This window comes from Loxodonta africana, chromosome 9 (genome assembly GCF_030014295.1).
Source record: "Loxodonta africana isolate mLoxAfr1 chromosome 9, mLoxAfr1.hap2, whole genome shotgun sequence".
In the NCBI taxonomy this organism is placed as follows: Eukaryota; Metazoa; Chordata; class Mammalia; order Proboscidea; family Elephantidae; genus Loxodonta; species Loxodonta africana.
Genome location: NC_087350.1, coordinates 65,639,784 through 65,654,315, shown reverse-complemented (window position 1 = coordinate 65,654,315; position 14,532 = coordinate 65,639,784). Strand labels below are relative to the sequence as shown.

Genomic DNA, 14,532 nt, shown 5'->3' with positions numbered 1-14,532 from the left:
TTCGAAGAGTTGGCTTTGGGAATGGTTTTAGTTTGGGGCTAAGAGAGAGTCCAGGGTCCATGTCCTCTGGGGTCCCTCCAGTCTCAGTCTTTTTACTAGAATGTGAGTTCTGCACCCCACATTTCTCCTGCTCCATCAGGGACCCTCTGTTGTGTTCCGTGTCAGGGCAGTCACTGGGGGTAGCCGGGCACCATCTAGTTCTTCTGGTCTAAGACTGACAGAGTCTCTGATTTATGCAGCCTTGGGCTATTGATCTTGATTCTCCTTCCGCCTTGTGAAGTTAGATGAGGAAGCCTGACAATGCCATCATGTCACTTTTACAGTTACATCAGAAGTGGGATTTGTTGCAATGGCTCCAGACTCAAAGAATTGTGGGACTTTTGAAGAGAAAGGATGAAAGGGTGTGGGAAGTGAAAGTTTTGCTTTTTAAATGGTTACTTTGGTTGTTATTGGTAATGGCTAAGAGGAAAGTAAGAGGTGTTATGCTACAGCTGAGAGGAGAGAAACTGCATCTGAAGTGGCTTGGGGCAAAAGACAGGCCAGGTAAACAAGATGACTGATAAGGGGCCAGGATCCTCTGATTCCACCCAGCCAGAGGCCCAAGGCCATATATATGAATAGGAAGATAGTCAGGGTGTAGGGAAGAGAGGCTGAAACTGGAAAGTTTTCAAAAGGATTATGTGCTTACCTGAATGTACTATGGACACTGAATGTTTTTCCTACTAGTGTTGTATCATAGACCTAAATGTATGATGGAAATGAATATTGGGTATTGCAGATTACAGAGAGCATGTAACTCTACCTTCAGCTAATACATGATTGGATATGCTAAAAGGGAAACTATAGGGTTTGCCTGAAAGAAACAGTCTGTTGGTTTGAATGCAGTATTGGGGGCTTAGGTTGAAAACCTGAGCCCCACCCAAAACCTTCAGAGCCAGGAAATTCACATTTGAAAAGACTTGCTGACATACCCAGAACTGCTAAGAGAGCAGGAAATTAGCATTTGAAGGAAGGATCTGCAGAAAAAAAACGATTGTTTTACTTTTTGAATTTTGAGTAAGCAGTTTGCCAGTTGGATTCATCAAGGCAGAAAATCAGTGCCCATAAGAAGAACCTCCTTCTAGGACTGAAAGTTAAAGCGAGCTGGTGAGTAGACAGCCTGGTATGCTTGCTTGAAGTGATCAGCTGGGGCCCCTGAAATGAGTGGAAGTGGGGTAGATGCAGCAACGAATAGATGGGTTGAGTTTGGACATGTTCCTTTAAAATCAGTTGACCTAGTCCAGGTGGCCAGGGATGAGAGAGAGAAGCGGCCGGCTGGTCTGCTTGCAGTGAGGTATATGGACTCTTGAGCCTACAACTGGTCCCTACTGAAATAGCTTGGATAGCTAGGGATGAGCTGACCCTGACTTAATGGGGATGAGATAACCTGGCCCCAGGTAAAGGGGGAAGAGAAAGTGATATATTTGACACTGTGAGCCGCTGTGGACTGCTGCAATTGGACTGGTCTTTGCTTCTGGATGCAGTTGCTCACAGTTCTAACCGGAACAGGAGATTCTTCAAATAAAGGAACATGCTTATCTTCTCAGGGTACTGGTTTACTCAGGATGGGCAACTTAAACATTGGCTATCTAAAATGGGGGCGGGGGGCAGGTGGAGATACAGGCATGAAGTAACTGGCTTATACATTCTCATGGATGTGCTTACACTCAAAATGTGGGGACAAAGGAGGATTCCCACTGAATAGTTTCCTCTTTTCCTGATGGGTCTAGGGAAGAAAGGGTGGGGGAAGATGCTGGTAGGATTATATGATTCACTTGTGAATGCTGACTGTTAACAGAGTTAATTGTGACTGTAAAAACTTGTAGAAGCAGTAACTGTGAAAGAGTGGAATAAGGGGGAGGCACTGCTGGACTAAAGTATAGTGGCTGAGCCTAAAGTCCCTAAAAAGGCTTTGTTATATCGATACCTCATGAGGCTCAGAGCAAGGGAATAATCTTCTCTCAGTTAAATTTTGCCAGAGGCCAGAAAGGGTGAAGATGAGATGACTCAGAGAACCTGACCAGATCAGATGGATACCTGAGCAGACTGAATGGCTGATACCTGAGTAACCTCAACCTGAGGACTCTTTGCCCTACTGAAGGACTAATTGTTAGTAATTGTTTTGGACTGGTAAAATGATTGGTAGGGGGAAGATATCCTCCAAGTATGAAAGAACCATGGCTAGAAAAGCCAGGGGGTAGTCTGTGGTGCAATGGATTGCTTTCATATAGCCTTTCTCGCCATGGTCTTTAACTCCCACCAAATGACTGGGTGGGACTATGCAAATGAGGTGCTTGTGGCCAATTAAGGGGATTGGACAGCTTGCTAAAAATGTAAGTAAGGTGCATGGTACCCTTGTGGGGTGGGACCATGAAAATAGGGTGTATGGAACCCTAACAAAGGGATTGGTCAGTTTTGCCATCCTGCCAGGGTTAAAATGAGCCATCCCAGACGCGGACAGGGGGGACCTCACTACTATCAAGAAGAACTGATGGGAGCAGAGTGCACCCTTTGGACCTGGGGTCCCTGCACCGAGAACCTCCTAGACCCAGGAGACAAGAGAGAGCTGTAACACTGGAGACGGCACAAGGCTTCAGGAAGCAGTGGCAGAGAAACAGAGGCAGCAGAACCATGAGACCAGCCAAAGACACCACAGTGGGCTTCCCAGCAGACAGGGCAAGGCTGTTACAGTGGGTGTGCTGACCTATGGAACAAGAGAGCTGAGAGCCTTTGGGCAGGCTTTCTGATGGAGTAGGGTGCCTCCGGGCATCTGGCTGAGCTAAAGAGCTTTGTAACACTTGCCCAAGCAGGGCAGAGGCCTAGGCGAGAGGCCTAGATCCAGAGAAAAGCCTGCCTCCAGGCACTGCTGAAAATAGGCTGCCCTGATCGAAGAACTGTATGCTGAGTCATTCCTAATTCTGAATTGTAACCTGTTACTTCCCTATTAAACCCCATAACTGTGAGTATGGTCTGTAAGATCTGTGTGGCCACTGCAACAAATTATTAAACCCAACAGAGAAGCAGAGATTGCCGTGGGAGGGACGGCTGGTGTTAGAACTGGTAAAAAAAATTGGGCAGAGGAAGTATGTTTGGCCTGCCTCCGCCTCACAGGTATCATCCTCTACTGATCTTGGTTCTCCTTCCCCCTTGTGAAATTAGATAAGGAGGTCTGACGCTGCCACCACGCCATTTGGACAATGTGCTACAACAACACAACTGAATCTTGAAAACATGCAAAGTGAAAGAAGTCACAAAAGGCCACATATTAGGTGATTCCACTTACATGAAATGTCCACAATAAGCAAATCTATAGAAACACGGTGGCTTTATGGCTGGGGTTTGTAGGAAAATGGAGAATGACTGCTAATGAGTATGGGGTTTCTTTTTGTGTTCCTTTTGTACTGTAACTGATTATGATGATGGCTGTATAACTCTGAATACTCTAAACACCATTGAATTTTATGCTTTAAATGGGTGAATTGTGTGGTATGTGAAAATCTCTTAAAATTCTTATCCTACCACAGGTAATCATCTAGGCCTTGGGATACAGTGTGCATTTGATTCACATAGTCTGTTTATCTATTCTTCTTCCTCCTAAGTCCCAAACCCTCTATGCCTTCTGTCTTTGAAACAGCCCTTGCTGATAACAATTTTTACCCTGATTCCTTATCTCTTTAAACCAGTCTCCCAACATACATAGTAATTTCTAAAATTCACTTTTAAATATATTAATTAGCTCTATAATAAATTTTCCCAGCTCCTTTAAAATCAAAATGTGTTAATTATTACAGAAACTAATTGAATAACTGTATATATATACTTCATAAAGATATAATTCAGGCTGAGTTTGTTACATTTGCTATAATGGCATATCTAGCAGCCAAAATAATTCAAAAGATAGACACTCAACAGATATGTCTGCCTTCATAACTGCATAAGTAAAAAATGCTAAATTACTGGACATTTTAATACCAAAGAAAGTTTTCTATTCAAGAGAGATTACTAAATATTATCAAAGTTCAGCTATCAGGTCAAAAAATAACTGTTATGGCAATATGCTCATTTGTGGCTAGGCTGATGTGAACAGAATCTTGGGTAGCAATTAATCATTTATAAAATGAAACAAAGCAATTTTAATTGAAAGTTACTAGAAATTTAAAAACAGAGACTGAAGAATTTTAGAACAGAAAAAGATTTTAGGATTTGCAGGTCAAATTTCCTCATTTTTTTCCATAGAAGAAAATAGGGCTTAGAGAGGCCCAAAGTCATAAATCCTGGCAGAGACAGGGCCAGTATTGAATGCTGGAGCTTACTTATATTTTCAGTATCACCTAGTGAAAGGAAACCCAGTATCTAACATTTTTTTCAATTCGGAAATGTTCACAAAAGTGATAGTTATTATTATGTACTTACATTCTAACGCAAGCAATTTTGTAGGCAGAAACATCTCCTTTTTAGTATTGTCAGAAGACAGATAATTGTGACACAAATCCATATTTAGAAGTTCCAAAGTTTCTGTCATCAGATTTAGCCCTGCTTGTTTCCACCACTCTGCCCTCAACAGACTAATCACAAGCCTTTCTTCTTCAGTAGAAGACATCTTTTCTAAACGTGCAATTGAATGTTGACTGTTGGGCTCTTGAGTTCTTGGTACTTAAAAAAAGAAACCCCCCCAAAAACAAATAGTCAAAAACAGTCCACAGGGCAAAAGAGATGAAAAACACGATAAATAGAACCACACTGAAAATTCCTTATCATGAAATTTATTTCCATACATGAGAGAAAAAAAAAAACTTGAAGTTATATCTAGTTATTTTGTCTTCAAGATGCTAATATTTGTAAAAATCTCAAATATTACAGCAACAGAAGTCACATAAAGGATTTATTTCAATTTTTGAAATAGCCAAGAGGGTAAAACTATTCTAATATTTAGTAGAAGGAACCATTATTTTGTTTGACCAATTTCAATTACTAAAGTAACACATTTGGTAACATTTTGAAGAATTCATGCAAGATTTATTAAATCAGAATCTCTAATTATAATAAGCTTAAATTTTTTTTTAAACAAGTAGGTATATTTGATCAGATTTTGTGATGATCAGGGTACAAAGTCTAAATAGAGATAAATCTTAATTTATGACAGATTCGAAGTAGTACAACTATTTAATGTTATTATCTGTATTATAGTTTTATTATTATTGCTATTATTATAATAAGCATCAACCCAAAATTAGGATTATAAATTTTGAAATCTTAATTTTTTAATGGTTCTTTTATGATAATATTAACAAAATGATAATACAGGTACTAATAATCAATAATAGTAATTATTATTTACTAAAATATACACAACACTGTGCTAAGTGCTTTATGTACATTATTCTCAATCACCAAAGTAACTCTATTAAATAGATACTATTTTTAACAGTGTTATAGACGTATAATTGACATGCAAAAATTCATACATATTTTAAGTGAAGAATCTGACACACTATACATTCGTGAAACTATCACCACAATCAGAATAATAAACATATTTATCACCCTCCAAAGTTTAATCACGTCCCTTTATAATATCTCTTCCTTCCATTTTTAAGTTTATAATTCAGAGACATTAATTACATTCACCATGTTGTGCAGCCATGACCACTGTCTATGTCTAAGATTTTTTTCATCACTTCAAACAGAAACTCAGTACCCCTTACACAGTAACTCCCTACTTTTCCTGCACCCTAGATCCTGGTAACCAACTAATCTACTTTGGACTCTATGCATTTGCTTGTTCTAGATATTTCATATAAATAGGATCATACAATATTTGTCCTTTTGTATCTGACTTACTTTACTCAGCATAATGTTTTCAAAGTCCATGTATGTCATATCATGTACCGGAACTTTATTTTTCTTTGTGGTTAAGTAATATTTCATTATATCTATATTTAAATTGTTTATCCATTCATCTGTCAATGGACACTTGGGTTGTTTCCATTTTTTGGCTATTGTGAATAGTGCTGCAGTGAATACTGGTGTACAAGCATCTGTTTGAGCCCCTGCTTTCCAGTACATTGGGTATATACCTAGAAGTGGAATTGCTGAGTCATATGGCAATTCTATACTTACCTTTTTGAGGACCCGCCAAACTGTTTTCTATAGAAGCTGCACCATTTTACAACGCTACTAGCAATGGATGAGGGTTTCAATTTCTCCAGAACCTTGTCAACACTTGCTGTTTTTCAATTTTCCTGATAATAGCGATTCTAGTGGGTCTGAAATGGTATCTCATTGTGATTTTGATTTGCATTCCCTGATGATAAATTATGTTGAGCATCTTTTCATGTGTTTATTGGCCATTCGTATATCTTCCTTGAAACGCTTCTATTCAAGTCCTTTGTTCATTTTTTATTTGGCTTGTTCGTTTGGTTAGTCACTCTTTATAGTCTCTATTCATTGCTCGTATTCCTTCTTCTCTCCCACTTTTGCTTTAAATAGCTATTATACTCCTGTCTGACAATTCCATTATGTGATTTGATTTTTATGTCTTTTGTTTCTGCTATCACTGATGTTGCCTAAATATTTGTGATTTTTATCTGTTAGCATGTGTTTCTTCAAACTTTGTGGAAATTCCTTGAAGCATTGGTTGACACTGCCTTCCTCCAGAAACAACATGCTTCCCTCTAGAAAGAATTTACATTTGTTTTCTCTATCTGTTTGGGGGCACCATCGACCTGGAACTACTTTAAATTAAATCACTGTTTTTCAAATCATACTGAATTTAGACTGCAACCTGCCATGATGGCTTGTACCTCCTTAAAAATTCTGAAAGAGAGGTTTTTTTTTTTTTCTTTTCCTCTCCTCAGGCACTAATGTAGAAATAAGCAAATTTACTCAGTATCACTTCTATGTGGTGGTTTATTTCTTACATGTTCTTATTCTGACAGAATACTTTGTTGGACTCATAGTTTTATTCTAGGGTCTCCAATTAAACTCTCTGCCTAGGATAAGCTTTAGGTGTATTTCTTGACCCTACACACCATGCAGACATCAAAACAGAGGTTCAAGGTCTCCAGGGCTTAACAGAAATCCTCTAAGTTGAAAGCCAGCTTTGGTGCTCACTTGCTCCCCAGGATTTCTGTTTTTGGCTCCATAACTTATTTTAAAATTTTTTTAAAAGAATATTTTATCCAGAGTTCCATTTTCATAGAATAGTTCAGACACAGAAAAAAAGTTTAACATACTCTGATAAACTCTGAATATACATGTGCAATTTATATTCAATTCAAAATTATTTGTTAAACTATAAATATAAATTTTGTTAAAATATTTTTAAAGAAGCCCTTTTGGAAAGCTTGGGAAACCAAAAATCAATTTTAGCATTAGCTCAAGTAATATAATTTTTGCACTAGTAAAATTTTTATAACCAACTCACAAACTTGGAAATATAAACTGTACATATGGGACTGTATTTGCATTTTCTTTTTTTTTATGCCCCCACCCCGACCCCCCCCACCCCCCCCGGCATAAATAGGAATTACTAAAAAAATCAGCAACTCAAGATCTTGTCATATACTCCTATACTGAGCATAATAAGCACTCTGGCAGATATTTGGATATCTTAGCTTTGTGCTAAGTTATATATTCTGTGTTAAGAAACAGTCAATGAAAAAATGATAGTCCATATTTCTACTGATCGTACTTTTTCACCAGTGTTTTCTATTTAGCATTCAAAATCAATTAAGCTTTACCTGTAAGCAAAAATGGTTTCAAAACACTTTCGCAGCTTTCTAATTGCCATACCATCCAGTATTTTTTAGCTGATTCTTCAGTGCTAAGCAAAGTACTGAAAGAGAAGAGTTAAAGTTTAGTACATTTATAATATTGAGTCTTTTTTTACAATAAAAATCTGTTTTAGGAAAAGTACTTTTTACAGTTAAAAGCACATGAAATTAACTCTATTTTATAAATGTGTAAACTGAAGTAGAGATTCTATAGACTAAATTACAAATACTAACTCTCTCCTCCCCTGGGAAAGTTTGGTCATTTGTCAGCTGCTTAATTGCTCCTGCTTGCCTCCTAAATTCCTCTCTCAGTGGAACTTGGAACCTGAGAGGGCTGGCAAACAAACAAACCAAACCAAACCAAACCCATTGCCACCGAGTCAATTCCGACTCATAGTGACCCTATAGGACAGAGTAGAACTGCCCTGTAGAGTTTCCAAGGAGTGCCTGGCAGATTCAAACTGCTGACCCTTTGGTTAGCAGGTGTAGCACTTAACCACTACACCACCGGGGTTCCCTGAGAGGGCTGAGAGGAGGGTTTAAGTACTCCCCTCCATAAACTATGCCAGCACCAACTGTACAAGTTACCCAAAATAAAAATGCAATCTAAGTAAAATTACCATGCAAATAGCAGCTTTAAGACAAATTTTTATGAAATTGCTGTCCCCAAGTCCCTTATACATAGAAATTCTGGAGCCTCTACTGTTAGGGGATCAGAACCATGAAAATATCCTGTCTTCTCTACTTTCTCTGAAAGTGATAGAGTCTCAAAATTTAGTTTAGCTCAGGTCCTTCGATCTTAGCGGATATGTAGTGAGTGATGTGTGTCTGCGTATGTTGGTGTGTTTTGGGTGGTGGGGGAGAAACAGGAAATATGTATGAAAGTCAGTGCAAATCACATCTCTGCAACAGCTATGAAAATTACTAGTCTTTGGGAGGAAAGAGACTGATAATTTACAAACCCTTTAATCTGTGTCCCAAACCTCCCACTCCCCAAGTGAGAACTGATTGTATTCTGTTTCTCTGATCATATGGGACATGTGTGAGTATGCTAATTATAAGTACTGTTAGTTAAATCAACGTTCCAGGGCAGTAGAAATCCAGGTTTTAAGTCTAAGCCGTCCAATTTACCCACATAAAACAAAAATCTGGGCACCAGATGGCAAAATTTGGGAACCTAGACAATTCTTGAACCTTACCAAGGTCTTTCTGACAACTAGACATCTTAGATTGTAGGCAATTATTTTAAAGTGAGAAGAAGGGAAAATATTCAGGCAAGCCACATCCAAAAGGAGACCAAATAAAGCAAACATTCTCACTCTTAATGGAGCTTTCCAAAGACATGTCTGAATTTGATATATTCTTTGGTCGTATGTAAAAACATGCTTACAATTCAGTAATCAGTTGGTATGGAAATAAGTTCTTATGCACACATACTTTTCTTTTAAGCCCCATAAAATGTAGCCAAGTCTTACATGTGGGAGGCACTAAAAATATTTCTTAACTGGGCATATTAATTATTTTCAGCTGAAATACTGTATTCTGAAATAAAAGTAATTAGACCCATAAAGGAAGTTAAGGGTATAATAACATACATGTCTTTCTATTCTGTTTCTTTTTACTATATCACTTTTTCTCTTTGTTTTTAGTTTCACAATTGAAACACAAGTCCATTTCTGAAGTAAGGATTTTTAAGTTTTTATATTCATAAGCCAAGTAGAAGTGATTTATTGCCTGCTGGTAAAAGCAGTAGTGATGAGACTGCTTCCCTTCATGTTGTTTCAAATGGCTCTAAAACCATCACCTAATTTAAAACCTATTTCTTTTCTAACTCCTAAATCATAATGCATTAGGTAAGACTTAAGTTTCATAAATTTTCATTAAATATTTGAGTTATAACAATAAATATACATATGATTTGTGTGATTAAAATGATTTATTATAAATACTTTTAATGTCAGATTGAAATTCAAGATTATACTAATTTCTGTTAGTTTCTGTTTTAACTGACCATCTGCTTTAGCAGATGGATTAGAGTATATGGAGTAAATAAAAGAGCACTAAAAAGGACAGCACCCACAAACCCAGGTCCTGCAAATAAACATTTTGCACCTTAGCAAAAGGACTTACAGTATTTAAACAAATTATATGTAGTTTTGTATACTTATCCCATGCTATTCTTAGGGTTTATATCCGATATAGGCAGACCTGTTCTATACAGCACAGATTTACCCCCAAATGCAAATAATTCTTGGCCAGTAGATGAAGATATATTCGGGATCCTCAGTGTCCAGATCCTCTAACTTATGTGGTATCTTCCTGAGACCATTAATAGAAACCTGAGCAGTCAATCATGAGTTCTTGACTTCAGTTGCTCCCAGTAGCGTAATAGCACTCTCCTCTGGCAGATTACCAAAAACAAACCAAACCCAGTGCCGTCAAGTCGATTCCGACTCATAGCGACCCTATAGGACAGAGTAGAACTGGCCCATAAAGTTTCCAAGGAGCGCCTGGCAGATTCAAACTGCCAATCCTTGTGTTAGCAGCCATAGCACTTAACCACTACGCCACCAGGGTTTCTTTCCTGGCAGATTAGCTAAGCATAACTAAGAACTCAAAATTCACCATAGAGCTCCCACAGTTTCTGCTCTAAAATAATTCACTAGAGACTTGGAGACTTCCCTGTAATGTCTCCTGAAGATATGTTATTTTAGGATACATTAAGCTCCAGGTTTACAGTAGGGAAGAAGGGAGCTGTAAAGGTTATGCTCCTAGTTTTGTAACTGGTATAGGAAGCAGAGAAATGAGATGGCTTTATTCCAGGATAAACCCCCAAAAATTGAGCCCACTGTCATCAAGTTGATTCCGAATCATAGTGACCCTATAAGACAGAGTAGAACTGCCCCACAGAGTTCCCAAGGAGCACCTGGCGGATTTGAACTGCTGACCTCTTGGTTAGCAGCTATAGCACTTAACCACTACACCACCAGGGTTTCCTATTTCCAGATAGCAGACTAATACAGCCTAAAAAACATTAAGTTACATATATGCCACATGGTATAAGAAGCAACCAAAACCGTACCAGACTCTGTCAGAAGGAGAGAATGCTGACCCATTAAGCTATGCAATTTTGACTCACCCTCAAACTAGAATACAATGATCCAGCCCTGCAATATCAATTCTGAGAAGGCTATAGACCATTCTGTCAGTAGCAATGGGGTTACTGGAGAGATTTGTGGATCAAGCCTTAGTTCGACGTGTTTGGTTCACCAAGACCACATTGATACAGGTAAACAAGACCAGTGGATATCCTCTGCTACAGGTGGAACATGATCTCTAGTACTTCTAGGGGAGTAGGTTGATAGCCAAAATCTGCTGGTTAACTGCTATCCGTACTGTTCTGCTGTGATTCTTGACTGTTCCTAGCCAGAGAGCTATAACAAATCTTCTAGAAGACCTCATAAACAACCCTGTGAGGCAGGTAGTATTATTATCCCAATATAACAGAAAAGGAAACTTAGACACAGAGCAATTAAGGTCATATAGCTAGTAAGTGATAGACCCAAGAAGTCTAGTTCTAGTTCAGTGTTCTTAACCACAATGATACCTTTCATGGCAGTGAGCGCACATTAAAAGCAATGTCATTGGCAACTGTCCAGTGTCAGTGTCCTAAGAAGATTTTTCCTGTTCCAGGATCTTTTAAAAATTTCAAGTTATTTATTTTTAGTGGTAGTAAATTCACATTCAAAATGTTAAAAGTATATCGTGAAAAATCTCCTACTCCTGTTCCCAAGTTACTGAGTTCCCCTCTGAACACAACCAAAGTTACTTGCTTCTTGTGTGTCCTTCTAAAAATACTCTATCCATATAAAAACAAATATGTACATATACATTCATATATTCCCTCCAGTTGTTTACTATAGATATGTTTTATTTCTTACTTTTTTACATAATAGGTATCTTGGAAATTGCCTTCATAAGACAAGATTTAATTAAAGACTCCTTGTTCTGAATTGCAACTTGGAAATATTATCTTTACTTACATTTTGCAAACAGGAGAAAATGGAAATGTCTGAAGCCCTGCACATAATGAATTCACTGAAGAGCGTTGGCTTGTTATATGTAGATGAGTTAATGGCATTTCTAAATTTCCTGAAATATTTAAGTTGTTCAAAACGAAAATTAAAAAATCATACTATTGCATAAACACTGAATAAAATCAAATAGAATTTTTTTTACAAACAAGTATTATGTTAGATCATTCTGTTACGACAAAAATACTTCAGTAAAAAGAAATTTGGATACAAAATAACCGTTTTTAAATTTTCAGCTATATAAGGAATTGCATATGTATTACCTGCTGTCTCTGCTGAGTGGTGACTTTTAAAAAATGCATTGACAGGTAAAATTTATTGACCTTATTGTATGTAAGATAACATTCTAACAGCTTTATGATAGGACTATTTTTATCCTCATCCTAAATATTGGTGATGTTAAATAAATGGTATTAGTGGAGGGTAATTCTTCACCTTAATGAGTCTGAACTCTAGTTGGCCTAGCGCAGAATTACACATTCATAGGATGCGCTTGAAACCTATCCTCATTTATTCATAAGTTGTCAGTGTGTTTCTATCGCTTTCATAAATAAAGCAGTAAACTTTCAAACAGATGATTGCTCCAATCACAAACAAAACTAATAACAGTATCAACAACATAGTTAAAAAGCAACATAATCTGGTATATGCTAGAATAAAAGATGACTCTCAGATTCCAAATCTAGTAGGATGACAATACTAACAATAATAAAGAATCAGAGAATTATAGGATTACTTCAGGGGATTAAAAAGACAAATTTTAAACAAGTGTAACAAAGGTTAGTTAGCAAGACTGCTAACATTGAGATAAAATATAAAATTTATGTTTACTGAGCTATAATATTGTAAGATTTCTATTTTTAATATTAATGCTATTTCCTTCATTCCTCTTCCTAAATCGTTGTAACTATAGAACTATTCAGTTTTGAGGCTGATAGGATTCTGAGTTAATGATAATAGCAAATATAATAAAGCAGATAACAGAAAAAGAAATGACAATTTGGATTACAATTATCAAATTGTAAACATGAAAACTGCCTTACAGCAGACTTTTTATATGAATGTATTATACTTTTATATCATATGTAGGTAACCACTGGGAAACTCAATGATTTATTCATAATTCCTACCTGGTTCAATGGGGTCACTATGAGTCGGAATCGACTCTATGCCAACAGGTTTGGTTTTTACAGGTTCGCTACACTCTGGTTCGCATGGGCTTTGAAATGTCAAAATCTCTGTGGAGCGGCATTTTATACGCTCAACGTCAATTGTATACTTGGTAGCAAGATCTGAAAAGAAAAGGAGGAAACTCTATTATCAACAAAAGTGCAATTAAATTAGTTTTTTGTAACTTTGTTCAGTGGCATTTTCTTCCTAAAGTGTCTTCATTGCTTTATTGTAGGTCAGTTTTATTTTTACAGAGTAGTAGATATTTAGGAGTCCCTGGATGAAGCAAATGGCTAAGTGCTTGGCTAACTGAAAGTTTGGTGGTTTGAATCCACCCAGAGTTGCCTCAGAAGAAAGGCCTGGTAATCTACTTCTGAAAGATCACAGCCAGTGAAAACCCTAGGGAGAGCAGTTCTACTTTGAAACACACGGGACCACCATGAGTTGGAATTGACTCCACAGCAATGGGTGGTGGTAGATATGTAGATGTATGAGGAAAACGGTGACTTAAGAATAGGTGAATAAATATTCCTCCATGCACACCGTTTTTGTTCCCCAATTTGTCAGTTAGCATGACCAAAGGAAAGTAAAAGCGGGAAAATCTATATTATCACAGGAAGCTAAGATAGGGTGGGCAACCCGTAAGTCACAAACTTCAAAGAATGGGATCACTTTGAAGCATTTAACCTTCATCCATGTAAGATGACTTTCTATGTTATATGTGTGTGTGTGTATGATATCCATGTCTCAGGTCATCATCACTATCTCTCTGTCTTTTTTTATTTTTCTTGTCTTCTGGATTTCAGGAGAATTTTATAAGAAATTTACTAAATCTGTTTCCCGCAACACACAATTGACTGTTACCTGCCTTCCTGTGTTCTCTACTTCTGTAATGTTTTTATCTGAAAGTCATCTTCCCTGATCTCATCTTCTTCCCCTCTTCACAGATGTAAATTAAATAAAACATAAATTAATATCATTTAGATAAGTTCATTTTGTTTCTATTCCTTGGAGTCTGTTTTAGAAAGGTACATTTGGTTCCTTTCTTTTAGATTTGTATCTTGTCTCTTTCTTTTGAACTTTTAACTATTGCTTCAAGTTCAGTGATTTTTCTTTTATTTATTGTTACAGAAAGAGATCTATGTTTATCATATTGAGAGTTGAGCTCGGTTCTATCAGTGACTGGGTGCATCCCTGTTCAAATTTATTGATTCAAGACAAAGAGGAAAAAGAAATGTTTTATATTTCCTATAGTTTTACTTACCATTTTACCATGAGAAATAGTGATGGTGCTATTGCCTGATACATCCTTGTAGGTAATTTTATTACTGTACTAAACAATTTTGTTGTTATTGTTGTTAAAACCAAAGATATATGGGACATTGCCCACCCCTGCCCTTTCAATAACTTGCATAACGTTTCCTATAAGAAGTCCTCCTTGTAAGAGCAATAGC

At 37.1% G+C, this 14,532-nt stretch overlaps 1 protein-coding gene across 1 annotated transcript in view; it reads right to left on the bottom strand.

Annotated features, from left to right (window-relative positions):
• The window catches only part of SHOC1 (shortage in chiasmata 1), an 83,100-nt gene that overhangs the window by 53,790 nt on the left and 14,778 nt on the right, over positions 1–14,532 (bottom strand). The window contains 4 exon segments of the mRNA XM_003407806.3: positions 4,453–4,692; positions 7,782–7,876; positions 11,858–11,969; positions 13,102–13,200. Coding sequence (XP_003407854.2) covers positions 4,453–4,692; positions 7,782–7,876; positions 11,858–11,969; positions 13,102–13,200 — 546 coding nt within the window.